This window comes from Hydra vulgaris, chromosome 03 (genome assembly GCF_038396675.1).
Source record: "Hydra vulgaris chromosome 03, alternate assembly HydraT2T_AEP".
Classification (NCBI taxonomy): domain Eukaryota; kingdom Metazoa; phylum Cnidaria; class Hydrozoa; order Anthoathecata; family Hydridae; genus Hydra; species Hydra vulgaris.
In genome coordinates, this window is record NC_088922.1 from 49921749 (window position 1) to 49946157 (window position 24409).

General features: G+C 25.7%; 1 protein-coding gene across 1 annotated transcript in view; it reads right to left on the minus strand.

Moving 5' to 3' along the window:
- LOC100201909 (xaa-Pro aminopeptidase 1) overlaps positions 1 to 24409 on the minus strand; it is a 44504-nt gene that overhangs the window by 15344 nt on the left and 4751 nt on the right. The window contains exons 3-11 of the mRNA XM_065793546.1: positions 17791 to 17895; positions 17573 to 17613; positions 17119 to 17170; positions 12796 to 12939; positions 12231 to 12326; positions 8882 to 8963; positions 8329 to 8467; positions 8181 to 8225; positions 5761 to 5847 (exon numbers count right to left, since the gene is read on the minus strand). Coding sequence (XP_065649618.1) covers positions 5761 to 5847; positions 8181 to 8225; positions 8329 to 8467; positions 8882 to 8963; positions 12231 to 12326; positions 12796 to 12939; positions 17119 to 17170; positions 17573 to 17613; positions 17791 to 17800 — 696 coding nt within the window. The 5' untranslated portion in view covers positions 17801 to 17895. The remainder of the gene's footprint in view (positions 1 to 5760; positions 5848 to 8180; positions 8226 to 8328; positions 8468 to 8881; positions 8964 to 12230; positions 12327 to 12795; positions 12940 to 17118; positions 17171 to 17572; positions 17614 to 17790; positions 17896 to 24409) is intronic.

The window sequence follows — 24409 nt, forward strand, 5'->3', positions numbered from 1 at the left end:
ACTCTTCCTGCCAGTTAAACAGATTAACCCATTATTAAACATCTAAATCACTCTGGCTTCCGATGCTTAAGTTAATTCTAAATTAAACACTTCTACAGTTTGTGCTCCAGACAAGATTTTCATAATAGTCTTAAAAAAGTGTTCTCCAGAACATTTTTTGACCAGCATAAGTATTCACAAACAGCAATTCCATCTCAGTTCTCCACTCTCTTCAATTTTTGCTAAATTTTAAAAAAGTGTTAAATAAGTGGTTCCAATTTTTCAAAACTCTGGAAAACACACTGACCTCTCTATCCTACGATTAGTCTTCACTCTGTTATTAGTTTTTTTATATAAAGGTTTTGAGATTATTAAACTATTTCTTTTTAACTGCAGTATTAAAGTTATTCTTGAAGGCCTACACTCTTCTTTATTTCAAGTAACTTTAAGGGTACCACAAGGTTCTATCTTTGCTCCGGGTATTATTTCTTATCTAAAATAACGCTCTTCATTAAAATTTTACTATAAAAACACTCCTTGCTCCAAAAAATGATGGAATTGTTTGTTGAATTATAAAAAAAAAGTTATGTAAATAAATCTGAACTATTTTTTAGTTTTTTATAAGATAAAAACTTAAGTTTACATGAGTATCCTTCATCCCTTCATCTCTGCAGGATTTTTCACAGCCTTCATGAAAATCTAAATCTGGCTCTATTTGCTGACGACTCAACTTTATACTCGTCTTGACAAAAAATCTTCACTTTTTGATTGTTTAGAACAAGCAGCCAATTTTTAAATTTGATCTCTCTTCTGTAACAGCCTAAGGCTTGCAGTGGCTTATGGATTTAAGTTCTAGACTTAAAATCCACAATTTTTGTTAGACAACAAAACTCATTTATTTACTGCAAAAAAATATTGCGATGTTGGAATTCCCATATTGATAAATAACAACCATCTTACTCTCAGACAAAGTCTAAAAGCACATTGTAAATGCAATTAGACCTGCTTTACTTGCCAAATTGAGCCACTCTCCCACTGTTATAAGGTTGAATTTCTTTCATTTTCTCTACAAATACTATCATGGTCAATGCTCAAATGAGCTATCATCTCTATTATGATAAATCAAAACTTATTCGTGCTCGGCTTCTTATTCAACAAGTTGGATCCTTTTACTGTATCTGTCACTTCATGTTATAAAACCTTTTATTAATTGAATTTTTTTCCTTGCACATCAAAAAAAACTTTATAACTCTTACCCGTGTCTTCCTCTTTTATACAACCTACAACTTTTTAAGTCTTTAGTTAATGATTTCCTAGTATTTTAAATTATTCTCTATTTTAAAAAACCAATAACTTAATAGTGGTTGCTTGCAATCTTGTTGGAAATTAGAATTTAAAAATATATAAATATATGCAAGTACTTAATAAATAGTAAATGGAAGCATAAAATTATAATATGTAAAGTATTATAAATTTTTTTCTAGCCCCCTCTACCAACCCCTGCTAAATCTTATAATTTTGCCAGGGCTGGGTTTGCAAAAAGTATCATTTTCAGCCATGTTCACTTCCTAGCAAGGGAGTGTTGCTACATTGACTGAGGATTTGGTTAGGGCAAAATGTATTCTACAAAATAAAGTGCTCAATTTCCTTAAAAGATCAGAGCTATAATAAATTAGTAGAAAATCATTTAACAAAAATTTGGAGTTTTGTCAGAATATATAGTTATATCTATCATCAATATAGATGAAAAAAAAACAAAAAAAAAACAAAGAATAAAACTTTGTGGTACCCCAGGAGTTACTGAAAATGAAGGTGAGTGTTATCCATCAATGGTAGCTTTAATACTGCAGATATAAAGTAATAACCTAATATTTTTTTAAATGTTTACAAGTACACCATATAAAGCAAGCTTATAGACACATCCGCCATACATATATTGTATGTGTAAATGCATACGTGTGCATGTGTATATGTATATAAATATGTACACTTGTATACAGTTGTGAGCAGTGAATTATACACAGCAGTAATTTTGGTTACTTTTTATCTTTTTGTCTCGTATTTCAATGGTTACATATTCTGCATTTTTTATTTCATAACTAATCAATAACTTAAGAGGAGAAAATACAACAATATATTTCAAATAATAATACAAATTATTAAAACTTATTTAAATTCAGATACAAAGAAATAAAAACATAGAAATTTACTGCTGTGTACAATTCACTGCTCGCAACTGTATATATGTATGTGTGTGTATATGTATGTATGCATATGAATAAACAGATTTGTGTATGTGTATATATGTGTGAGCGTATGCATTTATATATGTATATGTATGTGTGCATGTGTGTGTGTATGTATGCATACATGTATGTACGCAGTGTTTCACAGGAAGACGTGCAATCACACGTCATTAAATGACCAGGCAAATCACATTTTGCTTTGACGATTTGACCGTGGCAAATTCAAAAAACATTGCAAAAATGCGCTGAATATAAATATTCTGAATTATAGCTTGGGTTAAAAAAATTACATCTAAACTTCTTAACAAACTTTTTTATAATAGCAAAACGTTTTTAAATAAAGTAACAAGTTACGGATAATGATTTTTTAAAAAGTATTATTGACAGTTGTATATAATTTTTTTAAATTTATATTATATAAATTAGTTAAGCATGCATTTTTTATAATAAAGGTTATTAAAAAATAAAAAATTATTTTGTTCTTATAAACGATGACTTTCTAAGACCACGAAAGTCTCTTTAACAAATTGTATTATAAGAATCATTTAAGTTAAAAACATTAAAAAAAAATTTCGTTGAAAATAAAAGAAAAATGTTCTTTCATGCTGTTACAATTAAATAAGTTTGATCTTTAATGCTTTTATATTATTGAAACGCTTTTTAATAAAGTAACAAAACACTTCTAATGAATTTTTATATTAAGTATTAATAAAATTTTGTTTATTTTTTATTTGTATTAATATGTACTTTTTATGATAAATGCTAATATTTTGAAACAAATTTAACTAAAAAAACAAAGTACAAATGTTAAAACAAAGTATGAAATGGTTTTTCAATGTGTAATTATTTACTAGTTTACATTTATATGGAAACTGATATTTTTTGATTAGTAAGAAAAACACTATAGTTTGAATTAATGGTGAGTTTTTTTAAAACAATTATTAAAACTAAATTGCTCTTTTTATTTTAAGAACTGTATTCCCATAATATTATAAAAACATTAATGAAGATAAAAAATTCTTTCGAACGTAATTAAAAATATGATTTAAATAAATTAGTTTGTAGAGTTTTGTTTTCGTTGATTTTTTTTTTTCTTCCTCGTTTGTTAAGATTTTATTTTCTTTTTCAAAGAAAAGTTTTTTTTTAGATAAGTTTGAGTAAATGTTGTTAGTGTATTTTTAAATTTTGAAAACATGTTAAGAGTCATCGTCAAATCATCAAAACAAAATATTTTTTGTGTGGTCATATAATTGCGTGCAAATGCATGTCTTTCTGTGAAACACTGGAATGAAGCCCTTGGAATTAGGGTCGGCATTCGGCAATGCCGACCTAACTGTCAACCTAGAAGTGTTTTAGGTTGGCAAAAAATTGCTGATCTCGTTTCTATGTTTTATGGTAAAACCTTTGTATTAAATTTTTTTGCCAATCTGATGCTGATAAAATAAAAGATAAAATAATAAAATAATGATAAAATAAGAACATAAAATATTTTTTTAAATCTATTTAAATGAATTTTAAATAAATCTATTGAATAAAATATTTTGATATATTTTGTTGTTGTTATTAATTTTATATACTGAAAACTAATAAAAAATTTTATAAAGAAGATTATTTTTCTTAAACTACATTCTTGATTTTCATCAGTTATAATATGTTTTTTATTATATCTTGTTATATCTTGTTTCTTTCTTGTCCTGGGGCTTTTTTATCCCATGTTTTTGACCACATTCCTGTTGTAGATCCTGTGAACTGAGTTTTGTTCCCACATATCTTGCAAACACTTTCAGAACAATCTTTTTCATAATGTTTCCAGACTCCAGACATTTTTTTATGAAAACTGTAACTATTTTATGTGTGTCAGTTGACTGACTAAAGTTCTACTTGACTAAATAAATAATAATATTGAATAAAAATGATTGAATAAAATTGAATAAAAAATGAATAAAAAAAATAAACACTAACACTTTCTTTTAATTCATAAGATGCATCAAGTGGCATCAGATGCCATTTGTCATGAAAAAATTAATTAAAAAGTTCAAAATTTGTTTGTTTTGATATGGATATTTAATTAAAATGGCAGAAAAAGCTTAAAACGCTTTTTTCTTAATTTTTAACATTTACCATCAAGATTTACAGGTAAATTGGTAAAAAAAATTTACCGGTAAAATGGTAAAAAAACGGTAAAAGCTCAACCCTAGTTGATATATGATCTGATTTACGAAATACTTTAATGGATATTTATTTGTTACTTTTTATCAATAAGATTTAAGAATTATTACAACTTCATAATAAATACAAATGTAATAATAGACTATTATAACTGATGAAAACCAAGAAAATAAATCGAAAAGAAAATAAATCCCTTAATAAATAAAATAAATGCCCTTGAACCAGTCAAATTGGCAGCTGAAGCTCTTTGCAGGAAAAATGCCACCCTGTTGACAGCAGAGGGAATCTTCAAGTTTCTGATCAATAAATTGAATCAGAAAAAATCCAGCCTTTGCATCAGAATGAAAGATGCTGTCTTAAAGCAATTTACAGAGAGGAGACAAAGCAACTTGGTCAGTCTGTACAAATATTTGTATTTGTACAGACTGCCTTCACGAAATTGAAGAGCATAAAATTTTCAACATGCCTTCTAAGACTGTTCTTCAGAAAACTGCAAAGTCGTTGCTTTCAAGGCTTTTCCCCACAAAAGACATTGAAATCCTGGATCAAGTACAAAGAGACAAAGGACGAAAAGAAGTTGAAGAACAACTTTTTCTCCAAGAAGAGTTGGAAGAGGCCATGGAACATTCAGCCAAAAAGCAGAGACATAACTCAAATGATAAGTTTAAGGCCATTTCAAAAGAAATGATGGTCTTTGAAGCCACCAGCAAAAGAACTGCAAATCTTGAGCTGTTATTCAATGCTCTGGAAACTATTCTTCTCACAAGTGTTGAATCGGAGAGAGCATTTTTTGCTGTTGGACTATTTTTCACAAAAATTCGATCCAGAACGAGTGATGACCTACTTGACACTTTGTGCTTCCTTAAAGCCCATTTTTTGTTGAAAAATAAATCCTGAAAATTGCAGTTTTTGTGTTTTATTCATAGCTATGTCAAAATTATGTTAAGGAGTCAAAAAAGCATGTTATTTTATAAGAATTTCTATTTTTTTAAATTTGCCATTTTTTTATCATTTACCGGTAAATTCCTTTATTTTTACCAATTTACAAATCTTACCCGGTAAAAGCTCAACTCTAGTATCAACCTAATAATATCAACAGTCCATCAGATCATATATCAACCTAATAATATCAACAATCCATCAGATCATATATCAATCTAATAATATCAACAGTTCCATCCAGTATTTAATTCATATTCGTAACCTTTTTATTTCTGGTATGCTTTTTACATTTAAATAATAAATATACTTTAAAAACACTCCTTGCTCCAAAAAATAATGCAATTGTTTATTGAATTATAAAAAAAGTTATGTAAATAAATCTGAACTATTTTTAGTTTTTTATAAGATAAAAACTTAAGTTTACATGAGCATCCTTCATCCCTTTTATCTCTGCAGGATTTTTCACAGCCTTTGCTGAACACACCGGTGAAATTTCAGTGCACAGTTGATACTAAATAAAGAGAGCTGGTTAAAAAATATAAATAGTCAATATTTACAATTTTTATAATATATACGAAATTAATAAGTTTACATATCACTATATAACAAAAAAATTTGTTTTTACTCTAAGATTTTAAATACATATTTTTTTAATGAGTAACAAATAAGTAAAAAAACAAACAAATAGTTGATAGCTTGTAAAATTTTATATATTTTATTACTAGGTATTTTAAGATATTACAAACAAATTTGAGAAAGAAAAAGATCTCTAAATCTTTTATTTGTGTATTTTATACACAAATGAAATGTTTAATAACATGTTTAACATTTTTTTATAATTTTCATAAGTAGCTTTCCATGGCTATATTTGATATGATATATTTGATATAATATATTTGATATGATATATTTGATATGATATATTTGATATGATATATTTGATATGATATATTTAATATGATATATTTGATATGATATATTTGATATGATATATTTGATATGATATATTTGATATGGTATATTTGATATGATATATTTGATATAATATATTTGAATTTTAAATTTTACAATAAAAAGCAAAATAAGTTGCATGACAAACAAATTAAATGTTAAATTGTATGTGGCGCAAAACTATCGTTATGGTTTGAATGTTTAATAACTTTTTAAATTTATTTTTATTTTTTATTTTAGAATTTTGTGAAGAAAACTTGGCGAATTTGAAATGGAACACTACACAACAGCACAGCAACTAACAGTTGAATTTTATTTTAAAAATCAATGGTCAATTGTTTTGATGCAGCATGCTTATTGTCATTTTTTTAATGTGCATACTGGACCTTCAGTACCAACAATAAACTGCCTGGTTGCAAATTTTCGACATTATGGTACCTTAAGACACTTTCCATGTACCGAAAGACCAAGTACGTTCCAAACAGAAGCAAATATCTAACACGTTGTAGATAGTGTGCAGGACAGTCCAGAAACATCAACAAGATGACATTCAGCACAACTAGGGCTAATTATGGAGGTTTAAAAGCTTCAGTTACAGCTAATAGTGCTGAATATCGAACAATACTGGACAACTTTTTGAGGCCAGTTATAGAAAACCAACCACAATTGGGGCTCCAACAAAATGGAGCCACAGCTCACACTGCAAGGGACACAATGGCTTTGTTACAGAACCGCTTTGGCGAACCCATTATTTTGCTCAAAAGCGCTTTCAATGTTCCCATGTTCAGAGGATTTAATAGCGCCAGACTGTTTTCTTTGGGGTTATTTAAAAGAAATGGTGTATGTAAATAAGCCAGCAACCATACCACAGCTAAAACAAAACATTTGCAATGAAATTCAAGCCATAATATCAGAAACTTTATGAAAGTTATGCAAAATGTAGTGGAAAGAACATGAATGTGCAAAGTCAAAAAAGGCCACTACTTGCGGGATATAATTTTTTCACACATTAACTAAAAATGTTCTCCATTAATATACTGCATAACAAAATAATAATAATAATTAACCATCAAATAAAAAAGTTATAACACATTCAAACCATATTGGTAGTTTTATGTCGCCCTGTATGACAAAAATTTGTTGTAGAAAAAATGTCTTTAACAAACAAAAAATCTTTTAATGCAATTTTCATTGGATGAAATCTTTTGAGGTATTTCTTATTGGATAAAGAAAGTATTTTACAGAATTCTCTAAAAAGCTCAGTTTTAATGAGAAAAAGCATGAAACTCAGGGAATTTGTCAACAGTTTTCTGGGCAACCAGAGCAAAAAATTACAAGCAACTGGTGCATAATCTAAAAAAGATTCTATTAAATTGTTCACCAGTTTGACTAACAACAAAAAATCAAAATGCAGGAAATTCAATTTAATATTAAACTAAACATCTTTTTTTTTTAGTGTTACCTTATTTTAATTCATTTATTGAAAGTTTTTTTCTGTATAATTTTGTGAAAATTATTTATTTGTTTAAACTGATGAATTAAAAATATATGAGTTTAGTTTAAAATATTTAAAAATCCCAGAATCCTTAGAAGTTTTAATCAAAAATCTAAACATCAAATACTAACAAAAGTTGTGTACAATATTTCTTGAATAACATTTCAAAAAATTTCTAACAATTTTAAAATTTATCAACTCTTTTAAAAAGAATGTTTCACAATAAAATAAAAATCATAATAAAAATAAAATCATAACAAATATCTAATAAGTTTAAAAACAAATTTCGCGTCTCAAACTTTAAACAAAAAATTTTGAGTTTCAAACTTTAAAAAACAAATTTTAAGTCTAAAACTTTGAAAAACAAATTTTGAGTCTCAAACTTTAAAAAACATTACCTCTGGTACAAGACTAGCTAATGCATAACTGGATTTGGAGCTGATCTGCATTAACAATAAAACAAAGTCTAATAAAAATTACAATATAACAGCTCAACAGTATCAGTATCTCTCATACATAATTTCAAACAAAAACATTTTTAATTACCCATATCTTTTGTCCACTTGAAGAAAGTTCCTTTAATTTATCATGTATTGAATAATAAGAACATATATTTATGTTCATAGAAGAATCATACAAATGCTTTTTAATCTTATCTGTCATTCTTGCTTCATCAACAAATAAACTAGAAAAAAGAAAGAAAGAAGATTAAATTATAAATGATACTGAAATTTAATTAAAAATACGTTTTTACAAAATTAAAAATACATATATCTTGCGAACATATTTCTTATTTTAAGTTTTTAAATCTTGCTTAAAGTATCAAAAAATTGGTATATTTTCAAAATAAAAGTGTACAAAATGGTAACAATATAGGCATATACTATCATGGTAATAATACATGTGTAGCTTAACCCAGCAAGACCCAATGGTGACATTTGTCCCCACCTTTTCAAATTGTTCAAAAATTGTTGATAAAAGCAATGTCTTTAAGATAAACATTTTCTTTACATGATAAAAATAATCAAATACTATACAAAAGCCAAAAACCAACTAATAACCTCTAAAAAAATGATGTTTAAAAAAAAAAAAAACTTACTATATGTTATCTAAAGTAACTATAGCGTAAGACATAAATACTGGATTAAAGCTTATGTCAGAACCACGCATGTTAAATAACCCTAAATATAAAATAAAAAAAATTAAAAATAATCAATAAATACATAGTAATACAATATGAAAATGAAATTTTTCTTAACCATATTAATAACCAAAACACTTGATATAAATTATTTGATTAATCAAAACATTTAATAAATCATATTAATAATGAAAATACTTAGGAAAAAAAAATTAAACTAAAATATAGTATAATGTAAATATAAACTGCTCATGTAAGTTTATACCACATAACAGTATAATTTTGAGATTTAACTCAAAATTATACTGTTATGTGTAAACTGTAAATATCAATTTATGATTCATTTTCATAACAAAGTGGAAGATTAAAACAACAGTTTTTTAAAAATATATGACCTTTTTTTAAAATGTTAATTCCTCAAATTGTCTCAAATCTTTTTGTCGACTGTTGCAGACATTAAATGATCTCAGTACTTTAGGTTTAGTTTATGACAAATTGGAAATCTGCATAAAATAAAACTACTCCATTATCTTGGATGTAATCCTGCATATCATTTTTTGCAGTCCACACAAACTGCAGGGATAAGCAGATGAATTTTATTCAATGCCATAATAAAGAATAGCAATAATAAAGAATCTTTATAATAAATATTAAAATGTACTTCTCAATTACAATTCCCAATATGTCGACCAACTGTTTGATGTTGAAGTAATTCTCTTTAATAATGGCTAAGATGCATTTGTGCAATAAATACTTTGTTTACCAATTTGAAAAAATTTAAAACATTGTTTTCAAACAAAAGTTTCTCTCTTAGGTTGCGTACAAAATAACTCTTTCCCTTTCCAGCTCATTAAAAATACTTCAGGCAGTTTCTCTTTGAGAATCAGTTAAACACCGTTTTCACTTTATCTTTTTTTATTTTTTAAAACTTGAGAGCTTTGAATTCTTTTTCTGTGTTTTTTTTTAGTGCGAGCACTAAAACTTGCAAAAATGCAATTATTTATTTCACTTGTTTTGAAAGCTTAAGTGCTCCCAAGAAAAGAAAAATATATATATATTTTTTTAAATCAGAACAGATTTTTTTGTTTATTAACTTGATGAAAAATTAGTGTAACTTGACATTATAAATTTTTTAAAATTGTATTCACCTCCCCAAGACTGAAATCACTGTATGATCTCAGTCTGGGTGAGGTGAATACATGAGTCGAGGAAGCTACTAATTTTTCTTTTTTAAATTGATTTTTACAGAAAAAAGTAATTTCTCTTCTGTTCAGCCCTTTAACTCTGAAGCACAAAACTCAAAAAACAAAACTTAGTAATGAAACTTGAAAAACAAACCTTGAAAAACAAGGCCACTGCAAGTAAAAATACAAGTTTTGAATTTCTTGATGTCATTGTAAATCAATGGAAAACTATTACTAACATTTATTTATAAATACTTAGTTGTTGCCAAGTGTATTTTGAATACAAAGAAAATACCCTTTGCTTTATAAAAATGAAGACTGCAAAAAGAAAAAAAAAACGATAGAGTTCAGTACATCCAATAAGATGTGCTAAATTATGTATTTTTGAAATTAAAAAATCTTTTGGATTTCAAAACTATTAAGGAAGTAGAAATTGAATATGTTATTATACTTTTCTGTATTCATTTTTCTTTTATTTATTTTTAAAACTACAGAATGTTGCTTGATTAATGATGGCGTAGTAGTACAAAGATGAAGAAAAAACTGTTTTGTTCTATAACATAAAAACAAAGTTTTTATGTTATAGAGCAATTGCTTTTGCAAGGGTGACAAACCATGGTAAAAGAAAAATGCAAACAGAAACTGGTTTTTAAAATCAAACATGCCAGCATAATAATGATCTTCTAGCTTCAAGGCTCAAATTAAGTGATTGCGATTTGTGATATTTGGAAATGCTTCTGATCTTTAAATTTTTAACCTCCTAAAAACCATAAACTTTATCTTAACTAAACTCAATAGTTGTATTGATTCAATTAAAAAAAAATATACTGATTTTAAAATTATGATATAAAATCTCATTATAAAATCATTATTTTTATTATTATTATTGTTATTATCATTAAAAATTATGATTTAAACTTTAATACTTTAACTTATTTGATAAATCATCAGATAAAATTAGAAAAATAAAGCATACAGTACAATGTAATGTAAAAAACAACCGCAAATCACAACAGTCTACAGGAATTCAGCAGTGGTCAAACATTTTATATAAAAGAAATCGTGAAATAAGATATAAAATATTATACCTTATTTAAACAATTATACCTTACTTAAATCTTATTCAATATTTTTTTATAAACCAAATATAACCATTAATTTAATGCTTGCAACTCTCTTATGCAGATATGTAAAATTAAAGACAGATATGTATATAAAATTTAAGACAGATATGTATATAAAATTAAAGATAGATATGTATATAAAATTAAAGACAGATATGTATATAAAATTAAAGACAGATATGTAAATAAAATTAAAGACAGATATGTATACAAAATTAAAGACAGATATGTATATAAAATTAAAGACAGATATGTATATAAAATTAAAGACAGGAATTTAAAAACATATAAAAACTTCAACTACTTATAAGTTATTTTAAAACAAAAGCTCGAACATCTAATTTTAAAATATATATTATTGTTGTCTATCTTATTATTAATTAATTTCTAACTTGAAACATTTAATTTTTTAATTAAATTTAACTTACCTCAATTTAAATTCCTCAAAGTTTCCTTTTGAACAAAAATTGATTTTAATATTTCATACAATGCGCAAAAAATTATGGCGCAAATTTTTCAGACTCCCAGTAATTATCATTTTTTCCTATAACTTTTTTTTATATTGTTTTATTTACTTGGTGTTTAAGCAATAAATAATTCAAAATAATTAATAATAATAATAAATAATTAATAATAATAAATAAATAATTTAAAATATACAAGTTTTGACTGTTATTTTTGCAGTAGTAATTTTTTTTTTTTTCATTAACTTTTGCAATGTAATTAATTGACCGTTCCATTAAAATATACAAGTTTTGACTGTTATTTTGACTGTAAAATTCCAGAGAGGTATGTCACAACATACATAAATATGCCTGAGACATATTTTTTTGGGTTTGGGTCTTTCTTCCACTATAGTGTATAAACTTCTTTATTCAAACACTTAAAAAATGCAAAAATTAAAATTTATAAAAAAAAATTGTGTGGGCAAAACAGAGGGTGAAAAATAAAAATAATTTCATACATAAACATATTAAACCAATATATAATTTTCCTCACAGGCAACTTCATCAAGAGCTGATATAACAACTGCATACACAGACTTAGCTGATAACGTATTCCGAAGCTCCTCGACTTTTTTTTGCCATTTTTTACCTATAAGAAAAATTCATTAACAAACAAAAAATTTAATTTTTACAAAAAAGTTACTATATCAATTTTAACTTCTTTAATTATATTAAATAAAATCATATAATAAATTATATTATCTTTATTAATTTTTAATAAGCAATTAATTTTTGTTTTCATTTAAAAAAAAAAAAAAAGGTATGTACAAAGTAAATGTATGCATTTACAGACATTGCTTTAAAAAATGTTTTTAATAAAATAATTTATATATATTTTTTTTACTTTTATATAATCTCCTGTGTTTGTCATATTTTCAGAAGTTAAACAGTTTATCTTGTTAACAACCATTGTTTAAACAAAATACAGTAAATTTAATTTTTTGATGACATTAATATTAATAACTTTTTCATATTATATAGTAAATCAGATCATATCAGAAAAATAAAAAAAATGCAAAACTTTATTATTAGTTACTCAAATTAATTAACTTAAATACCTGAAAAATTATCTTCAAGGGCTAGTATCTCTGATTTTGGTTCATTAGGTTTATCATATTCTGCCCAAACTAAATCTACTAAGTTTTGATCCACTTGAACAAGACTCTTTCCTTTCAGCTCTTTTCTAAGTGTTCTCCAACCATCTAAAAAAAAATTAATTATGGAGATATCAAATAAGCTTTCAAAAGTCAAGCAGTTAACTACTCTTGGTTAAAAAAAAGAACCATGTTGATAAAAGCATATTGTGTGCTAAAGCAGGTTACTTAAAAAGGTTACTTTTTACGTTATCTAACATAAAGATTTAAATCTATAATCCTCTATCCTCCTATGTTTTTAGATTGGTTTATTGAAATTAAACTAGTTATATTTTAGCTTAATGTCTTTGTTAGCATATTATTTATTTTTTTAACAACATGTTACATTCAATTTGAATTCAACATGAACTGCCATTGATTATATAATTGATTATACTAAAAGTTCTTTGTAAACATAGAATTTTAATCCAAACATGCTATTTATATTTATTTTTATTTATGCTAGTGGAGTTTTATTACAATATTAGTTAAATAATATATTCTGAAGATAATTGTTATCTGTTTAGCTTAACTATTATTCATTGCGAATACTTGCTCATCAAATATAGTAATATCAGGTAAGTAGCAGCACTCCTCGCATGTTTCACCTATTTGTTGTTTGTGGTAAAAAACGGTTCATAACGCCTCTTTGTGTTAAAGAAAGACAAAATCAAGTACCCTTTATGTTAAAACCATTAAATTTAATTAAGGAAACTAACTAAACTTTATCACTTTTTTAAAAACTACAAAATTGCAAACAGACTGGAATGTTTTTAAAACATTTACAATGTTCTTTTTGTTTTTTTTAAAGTAAAAACATTCTGAATGTTTTTATTCTTATTTTTACACTGGTTACATATATCAACTGACAAATATGTAGGATGTGAGGAGTGTTCCTACATCAACTGACAAATGGGTAGAACATGTGATGAGTGCTGGTACATACTAACTGCTACAACTGATTGCTGCTACATATATATATATACATATATATATATATATATATATATATATATATATATATATATATATATATATATATATATATATATATATATATATATATATATATGTATATATATACATATATATATATATATATATATATATATATATATATATATATATATATATATATATATATATATATATATATATATATACATACATATATATTTATGCATACATATATATTTATGCATACATATATATTTATGCATACATATATATTTATGCATACATATATATTTATGCATATATATATATATATATATATATATATATATATATATATATACACACACACACCTACAAAACCTAAAAAATTGTTTGCAAATATAAAAAGTTGATTTTTGATGGGTCAATGTACAAAATTTGCTATTTAAGAAGTAAAAAGACATCTTTTTTTAGTTTCTATAAATGATAAGCTTCCAAAATTTTAAAAATTTACTGATAAGATACAAGTCAGTAAAAAATCATGGACTCGTAAAAATGGCTCTGTCTAAAACTTGAGAAATTCTACCTTAACTTCAAACCAGCAGTAACCTAGGATCAACACTTATTTTGATAAGAATTTTTTTTTCTACTGTTTTAATAGACTATATAAGAGTGATTTCCTAAAAAAAAAGTGGGTACTCATGGGGGAATTACAAAATCAGATCTATAAGATTTGCTCTAAATGCATACTTAAGTTTGTATTTTATGTTTTAATACAAAGTATGTAACAGTACTAGAAATAAATCTTAAATTAAGCCTAAATTAAACTCAGTTTTTAAATAGCCCTATCCCCCTCCTTTCAATTCATTTACTTTTTAACATGCACATTATTGCCCTAAATATTATAACCTAATTATTATATTATATTATATTATAATTATTATATTATAACCTAAAAAAAAAATTGTAATTGAACATTTCTATTTCCACAGTGTGCCAGGTTTTATGTCTGATGCACAAACACTCTACTAAACATATTTACAATCACTAACAAATCCTATCACTTGAGAAAATGTATGATTGGTGTAGACAAATAAAGAAATACATTTTCTATACATTTCAAACACTGCATAAAGAACATTATGCTACTTGTTCAACAGTTCGAGGAACAAGAAAGCACCACTGGTTTATACCACAATCATTAACTACTTTACAGATAAGACAGGTGTCATTGTACAATTTGAATACTCATGTAAATGTTTCTACAATGCTCTTCTTTCACCAGGAATTAATAACATGTGTTTATGATGCAAAATGGTTTATAGGCAATATTTTGGAAATATCTGAAGAAAATCAATATGTTCTTATCAAGTTCATGAAGGAGTCTATTTCCTTAAACACTTTTACTTGGCCACATAAAGAAGATATTTGCAGAATTCTGCAAAAAATGTTACAAAATTTATAGTCATGATATTAAATATTAAGGAAATTAGACTAAAAGTCTTTCTTATCCTAACTAAGGCTATTTAAAAACATTTTAATTCAGGCTTAATTTAAGACTTATTTCTAGTACTGACTATGAAATACTTTTACATATATACATAATTTGTATTACAATATGTAACACAAACTAAAGTACATCAACAACTCTATTTTTATTGTCTTAAATGCATTTTGAGCAACTTTCATAGTGCTAATTTTGTAACTTTCCTAGGTTAACGCTGGTTTGAAAAGAAGGCACAACTTCTGAAGATTTAGCCAGAGCCATTCTTGGGAGTCTATAATTTTTTACTGACTTATCTTATCAGTAAATTTCTAAAATTTCGGAAGCTTACCATTTATAGAAACCAAAAAATGTCTTTTTACTTCATAAATTTCAGATTTTGTATATTGACCCATCAAAAATCAACTTATTATATTTGAAAACGATTTCTTAGGTTTTTTAGGTAGCCATCATGGAAAAAATGTGACATTCAAAAATTCAATGTCAAAGTTTTATTAAAGTTTTGTTTTTAAAATATGGAGCTTCAAAGTATGAACAAAACATGTTTTTGCTACTAAAGTTTTTATTTTTGGAAAAACCAGAAATTTCAAATGAACTTTCAAATGAAATTTCAATTGAAATTTCATGAACCACAAAAGATTTTTATGCTAAAATTTTCAGGAATTGCTTTACTCATTGATATAAACCACCAGGTTTCATCAAACCTGAGGTGGCCCATTTTGAAGTCCTAATGTTTTGGTCCATTTGGCATGGAACGACCTATATATATATATCCTTATATCGTAGTTGAAAGAGACTTTATGGTAAAAAAAAGTCTCTTTCAACAACATTTAAGTGACTTCAACAGTTAAGCTACATTTTAATGTCATCTAAAAGTTAAAACAATTAAAATAATACAGAAGTACATTAAGTTTTATTATTTTTTTTAAAAAAGCAATAATAATGATTATTATTATTGCGGATTTTTAATTAACAGTGTTTTTATTTTTATTTTCTTATTATTTAATAGTTTCAAAACATAAAAAATGAGTGTTGCTACATCTTATAACCTGCTGCTACCAGGGAGTGCTGCTACATAGACTATCTTAAAGCCAACTACTACAAGGGAGTGCTCTTATATCAACTATCTTATAGCCTGCTGCTACAAAGAAGTGCCACTACATCAACTGAGGATTTGGTTTGGGCAATCATTTAAAAAAATCTTAAAAAATCATCTTAAAAAAAAAACTTTTAAGTTTTTAAACATTTTCTGGTCTGGTTTATTAGCGTTCTCTTTAAAACTACAGATAATGGGAAAAATTTATATATATATATATATATATATATATATATATATATATATATATATATATATATATATATATATATATATATATAAATATATATATATGTATATATATATATATATTTATATATATATATATATATATATATATATATATATATATATATATATATATATATATATATATATATATATATATATATATATATACATATATATACATATAAAACTATATTGTGAAATTCAAAAAATAATATAATAATATGATAATATATAATTATACGAATAAAATTATTAAAATGTTCCATAAAAAATAAACAATTGCATGTATTAAGATCTAGACAAGAATATAAGTCAAGAATATAAACAACAGGAACAAAATTAAAATAAAAAATAAAAAATTAAGGGTAAAAAAAAGATTGTTTAAACTTATTATTAATTATTGATGTTTTAAATTATTTTAAAATTACCAGCAAAACTAGATTTATTTAAAACCATCAAGAGAAATAAGTTTTAAAATTACCTAGTGAAATAAGATTTGGGTCAAAACCAATAACTGATCCATCCAACAAGTTCTAAAATCACAATTTCCTAATGATAAAACAAGAAAAAAAAAAAAAAAGGAAAAAAAAAGGCATTCTGAAGTTCAAAAATTAAATAATTAAATGAATAAAAAAATCTCAGTTAAAGTTCACTTAAAAAAGTTTAGCCATAGGTTGAGGATATCACTGCTCCTACATACTTTATTTGTATGTACTATACGTAAAAAATTCTATTAGTCTTTAGTCTGTTAGTTGCTACTTTCTTCTCCAATCTTTCTGTATTTTTTTCATTTAATCATTTTTTTAGAACCTTCCAACTAGTTCAAAAATAATTAATGATATTTTTAAATTAATAATAATATCATCATTGCTATAACTAGTGGGTAATTGTTGTAAAATAATTTGTCAAAAAATTGAATGAAGGAAAGCATTTACCTTATTTAGCCATTCTTCTTGTTTTAAAACACCTTCAAAACCTTCAAAAATTTAATAAGCTTTGTATTAATAACTTCCTAAACATTGTAATAATATTTTATAAACACTTGTTTTATTAAAACTATTAATTTATATCTTTAACTAAATTTAAATATTACATATTAAATAAAAATTAGTTTAAAGAAATATGTAGTTTTTTTTAAATTCAAAAATGTTACCATCTCTCATGAGAGTCCAATTTTTATCTAACTCTTTTTCTGCTTGCACATAATATCTTCCATCTGTCCACAATAATGCTTCATTTTGTGTAACCACACATTAAACTGATATATATATATATATATATATATATATATATATATATATATATATATACACACATATACATATACATCATACATACATATATCATACATAAATACATCATACATACATACCTACATACATGCATACATACATGATTGTCAAATTAAGATTAAAATTGGATCATTTTCCAAACATTTGGCTAGTTTTTTAATATGTTCTAGAACCTTTAAAAATAATTTCCCAGTCATCCAACTACTTGTTGGACTGTTTGCATAACCAATACAAACAAGTGGCCCTTCTCTTAACATATTATTATAAAACCTTGCTCTGGGAAATATACAGATAATAATGACTGGTAGAAAAAATTTTTCTATGGCATTTTCTATATACCATATAGTAATTAGCTACCCACGATAAGCAGACACACATTGTCCTACTTGTTTAGTTCGATGTTGTGCTATAAAGTTTGGCAATTGTAGTACTGTCGTTATGTACAGTACAGTCATTATGCTGGTTTCATCAATATTATTAATTCTATCAGGAATGAAACTATGTTTTTTTTAAAACCTTTTCATAGTTGTCAAAAAAAATGATTTACATTGTGCTGATTAAAACTTGTTGAACGAGACAAACTTGTATTTTCAGGTTTGTGAAGTGAAAGTTCATTGTGACGTTTCATGAATTTCTTTAACCACTTTATACCAGCTTGTTTATTTTCTCTCTTTTTTTATCTTAAACAACAACAAATCCCATACTTATAATATGCATGATCCAGGAAAAAATACGAGTAAACATTAAAACCACAAATTGCAAACGAGATATAGGTGTTCACATTCAAACTTATTATTTTCCAAACACACAACTATTCAAGTCAACAAAACCACACAAATAATAGGAATAACATTTACATCATATAAGAACTTATTATCCTTCAAAAAACTATTTTCAGCACTAGTCCGCCCTCACCTAGAATACTGTGGATCAATCTGTAACCCTGGACTTCTCAAAGACAAATGGCAAATAGAAAATGTGTTAAGAAGAGCTTCGAAACCAATCAATGGATTATATGATCTACCGTATGAACAAAGATTGTTGGCGTTAAATATGACAACTGTAAAATACAGGCTACTTCGTGCAGACCTAATCAACATCTATAAATGGTGCACAAATAACAATAGTGACAGAAGTCTTTTTGAAATAGATAGCCAATTTATTACTTGTGGACATATATATAAACTAAAAAAACAATCTTCGCGATTAAATTTATGTATGAACTTTTTTTTCTCTAAGAATAATAAATAAATGGAACTCTCTTCCTACTGACATTGTATCAGCGTTATCTCTAATAACGTTTAAGCTGTTTCTAGACAATCATCTAAAAAATGAATGACTTCTCTACAACTAATCCACATTTTATTTTCTATTAGTTATACAAACTCTGTAATTGTCAAGTATTATATAACTTGGTTGACAGGCAGTTTATGCCTACACAATTTATTGTAAAACCTTAATGTTAATAATTCACGGTAACTTATCTGGGCATAGGCAAAGTTTAGAAGCATAATGTTATGTTAATTCTCTTGCTTGTTTTATATTTCAAGATCTTGCTTGTTTTATATTTTCAAATTGTTTTAGAACTTTTTATAGGGTAGTCTTTCAACATACTCTCCTCATCTTTATTAAATGTTTGTGAAACAGTATACTTAGTTGTGAAACCTAGCTTGGTTTCGGATAAATCTTGTTCATATTTCTTCATTTGATAATGAAAAATATTATGTTTTATATAAGTATTAGCAGCTTGGTTCTGCTTCATAAAGCCATTTACAACTTGGAGAGCAGCATTAATAATATCTTCCTCCTTAATTTCTGTTTATCTTTTTTTCTTATAAATTTTTCTCTTTAAATAATAAGAATATAATCTGTAATGATGAAATATGCAAGAAATAAAAAAATAAAAAAACGAAGGTGCCCTAGGTGTTCAAAACTGCCCTGACAGCATCATTAATAACAAACAATTCCGAAACTAATGGTAAACTTAATTTTTGACATTTTCTGCTAAATATTAAATAATAAATGGTAAATAGTAATAAAATAGTATATGATTTTCTAAATAACATAAAACTTGTTACTTGCTAGAAATGCAGTCGGAAAAAATTTTTATACTTTATACCAAAATGTTTACACTTTGTCCTTAAAAACAAATCATATAGATTGTCAAATTTATTTCAAATTTCAGGTAAGAAAAGTTACAACTTTAAATGTTGTGTCCTCAAAATATTTAAATTTACTAACTTTAAATTAGTAAAGTTAATAAAGTTAAGAGAATGCTTCAAAAATGTATTTTTTTAATGCTGCCCCTGTTAAAAGCTACCCCCTTCTCCCCTAAATTTAAGGCTTTTACACTTCAACAAAACCTAATACAAAACCTAAAGCATAAAATATTGCTTAAAAATAAACTTCATTAAGACTTGGTTTTTTTAAATGTTAACATTAAGAAATCAACACTTTGCCAACATAATGCAACTTTGAGAATAAAATATCATCAAAGGATTATGTTAGATCTAAAATACTGCTTAGTTCTTGTTTAGCTTTTTTTCAATTAAATTTGACTCATCTGTAACTTTCTTTTTTGCTTTACATAACTTTTTTTGTTTATTTGACTCTTTTAAAAATCACTTTTCTGCATTAGTAGCAAACTTATCAGACTTGTTAGATAAGAATTTTAAGAAGTGTTTTTTGCACTGACATCTTTAATTCATTTATAACTTTCATTTTAATTCCACATGGTCACTTTTTAAAATTTTTGCTTTTATAAGTTTTCACAGTAGCAACTGATTGAACTTCTGCATCTCTGTGCTGATGCTGATACTTTCAGAAGTTTTTCTAGAAGACGAAAGATGGTCTTCAATATCATGTAAAGCTACAAGTGATTTCTTCTTCAAGTTTTCAACCAAAAACTTCTCTTCAAGAATCTGAACTAGTTGTCACTATTATTGGAATGAAAAAGGGTTTGATTCAGTAAAAGTAAAAATAAGGCATCTTGCATATCATTTCTGTGAAGTAAACTGAATTCCACATAAATCTTTTGAAAAATTTAATTTTATCAAAGTTATTTTTGAGAAAAACAGAATTAATTCCTACAACGCGTACATTTGCGTTTAACAAGGAGAAGGGTAATCAGTTTTAGCTTATAAGCCAACTACTTATGATGTTTATAAATCATTTTTAATTGTTTAAAATATTACAATTGCAATCTCACCAAGTTGAGTCTTTAATGCAGACAAAGGTGGTCTCTCAGTTTATCATAGTCCTGGAAAACAATTGCAGTGTTACGTTGTGTAAGTGGAGCTACTTTGATGAAGCCAATAATATCTTCATATCAATTAATGATCAATGGCATATTTATCAATGGCAATAATACTTTTTACTCAAGTAACATAGTAACAAATTGGTATTGTGAAACATGCATTGGAATGCGTTAATTCAAATCTTTTAGATGTGCAACTGCATATAAAATGATACATTAAACTGATTGCTGCAACTGCGTATAAAATGTTACTTTAAACATTTATATGTAAAAGGAGACTATGTTATGTTATTAAACAAATAATTATCTAAAATAATTTTATGCTACAATGTTATGTTTATATTTTGTTATGTTAATAAAGATTTAGTGTTATTTGTAATAAAAAACTGTTTTCAATAAAATGCATTTCATGCCCAATTTTAAAAGTGAATTTAAAATTAAATGATTATAAAAGATTGTTTATTCTTTAAAAATTTGGGTTCAGTATTTTTGCTTAAGGTAATCATTAAACAAATCTACCTAACATTTATATATATTTATGTATATATATAAATGTATATATATATATATATATATATATATATATATATATATATATATATATATATATATATATATATATATATATATATATATATATATATATTAGGTTGACAATATAAAAAAAAAAAATTCAAAAATTTTTAAATCTCAATACAAATTCAAAAAAGTCTTAGAAAGTTGTTTTTGACCACTCTAAGTGCTTAATGTAAAAATTGATTTTTAAGATATTTGTCATTTTTTCTATTTGTTTTTACTTTTTGTTAAGATTACAATTATTATTTGTTATGAACTAATAAAATGAATATTTCCTGCTCATTTTAATTTTAGAAAACTAATTAAATATTGCATTTATAGATCAAGATGGGAAAAGCAAAAACAAAATAAAAAAATCTTTATATAATTTAAATTCAAGTGTCAGAAGACCATTGTATCTATTCAAGTCACCTATTTCTGAATTCTCACCTTATCAGCTCCATACCAATGGAACAGTTTTAAGACATTACCAGTATCTTATCAGTTCTAGATCAAATCAATTTAAAAGCTTAACTACAAACTTTGCATGTGCAATTAGCAAAAATTTTGATTTGGTATGCAAAGAAATCACAACATGTCAGCGAGGAAATGAAAACTTTTGTCTCCTCCGAAAAATTATAAACCTCTAGAAACTATGCAGATTTGGCGACTATTTAATTTCTGAATTAAAAATTCAGAAAAAAAAAAGTTTGTAAAACTTCACAAAAAAAGGCAGCTTACGGTACAACAACAAAAACTTGGAAGATAAAAAGCAAACAACAAAAAAATATAGAGTTTCAAGTGAAAACATTTTAACATTATTTTGTACTATGTGGATTTGTATAATGATAATATTTAGATTTGATGTGTAGAGCATTTTATTATATATGTAATTTTTTTTAGAGTACAATGGAAGGTCTTTTTGATATTGGCGAAACAAACATAAGAACTAATCCATCAGAGTATTGGTATGGCTAAAACAAAAAGGCTATAATGGAAGATCTTTCATTCATTGAAGATCAGAGAAATGAAAAAGTTCAGTTCATTAGTCACATTAGAGATAAGGAATTAGAAACAAGAGTTGAAAGGAGAATGGAGAGATACACAAGGTATGAAGAATACAGAAAGAAAATCATTGCAGATGGTGTTTGTGAACACATAATTGAAAACGAAGAAGATATCACTGTATGCCTTGAAGTTGATGTCTTTCAGCTGATTATGGCTTGGAAGTGAAACCCAATTGCAAAAAAGCAAGCTTATATCTAAAAGGTATTCATTTGCCGTATTAAGTTGTTTTACCCTTATTAAGCTTTTATAAAAAAAACTTCTTTATAGTTTATATTTTATATAGATTCTAAAGATATGAGTTCAAAGCAGAGTGAAGACAGTTCTAACGAAATCCAAATATTCAAAGTGAATAAAGAAAAACAAACACATGCAACTGCTATTATTGATCATAATATTATTATAGCAGCAACAACACCTTATAGCAGTAACAACAAAGTGCAAGAAAAGGGATCAGTTACAGAGATTAAACAATGTTTATTGTCTGTGAAAGTAAAAAGAAGTTAGCCATATTGAAGAAAAATTGTAGCAGAAAATTAATTGTGACCGAATTGCTGTTTCGATTAAAAGCCCAGAATTCAGGCATAAAGATGATCTTCTTCTAGGAGTTGTACAAAGTAACACTGGAAAAGCACTTGATCAGGTTTTAGTTATACAAAATCTGTTGGAGTATTTTGAAGTACTCGACCAAGTTTTTGCTTGAGAAAAGAAAATGTTACTAAGATGTGTTTTATAATCAGAGGAAAGTTGGTTTATTTTTATAAAACAGGACTTAGTGAGATTAAGGTTTGATTAAATACCATTTACACTAAAGGCAACTTAAAGGATCTTGAATCTTACAATAACTTTGTTTGTTTTTTTATCAAAAACTTGTTGGCTCATCTCAAAATGAAAAAGAACAACAAAACATCCTATTAGTAATCAGACAACATCGCTAACTAATATCTACAAATATTTCCCAGAAAAAATTAAGTCATCTTTAATAAATATAGATTCAAATATTAAGAAAATATATTGTGCAGTTGTTTTTATTTTATATACCATTTTTTTTGAAATAATAATGCAAAAAACTGGTAAAAATGTGTTATTGGCATCAAATCCAAGTTTTACATAAAGCTCTTTCTCTTAGACTTTCGAGCTAAAAAATTGTATATGAACTTCTAAGTGAACATAGAACAGCTTTTCACATAGAAGTATTTTAAATTCCAAAAAAAGTTAAAAAGTTCAAAAAAAAAATTGTCACCCTAACCCTGATCCTCATTTGCATACTTTAGCATACTTTTCTTTTCTCTTTTAAAAGCTGATATTCCAAAATAAACTTTATAAAATTTAAATTAACATTAGTTTTCACATCTTTTTGACAACTAGTTGAAATAATCTAATTCTTGTTAAAAAATCAATAAGTGAATAAACTTCCTAACAAAAAAATACAAACATCTTAATTTTTTTACTGGAAAATTTCTAATTATTTGTTTTTTCTGCCTACAACTATGCGCGCATGCTTTTAGAAAACAAGAAAGCAAACATTCGCAAGCCATCTATAAAATGACCCTATTTTCCCAATAGCACACAATTCCATCGGTTTTAAGACCAGAGATTGGAGA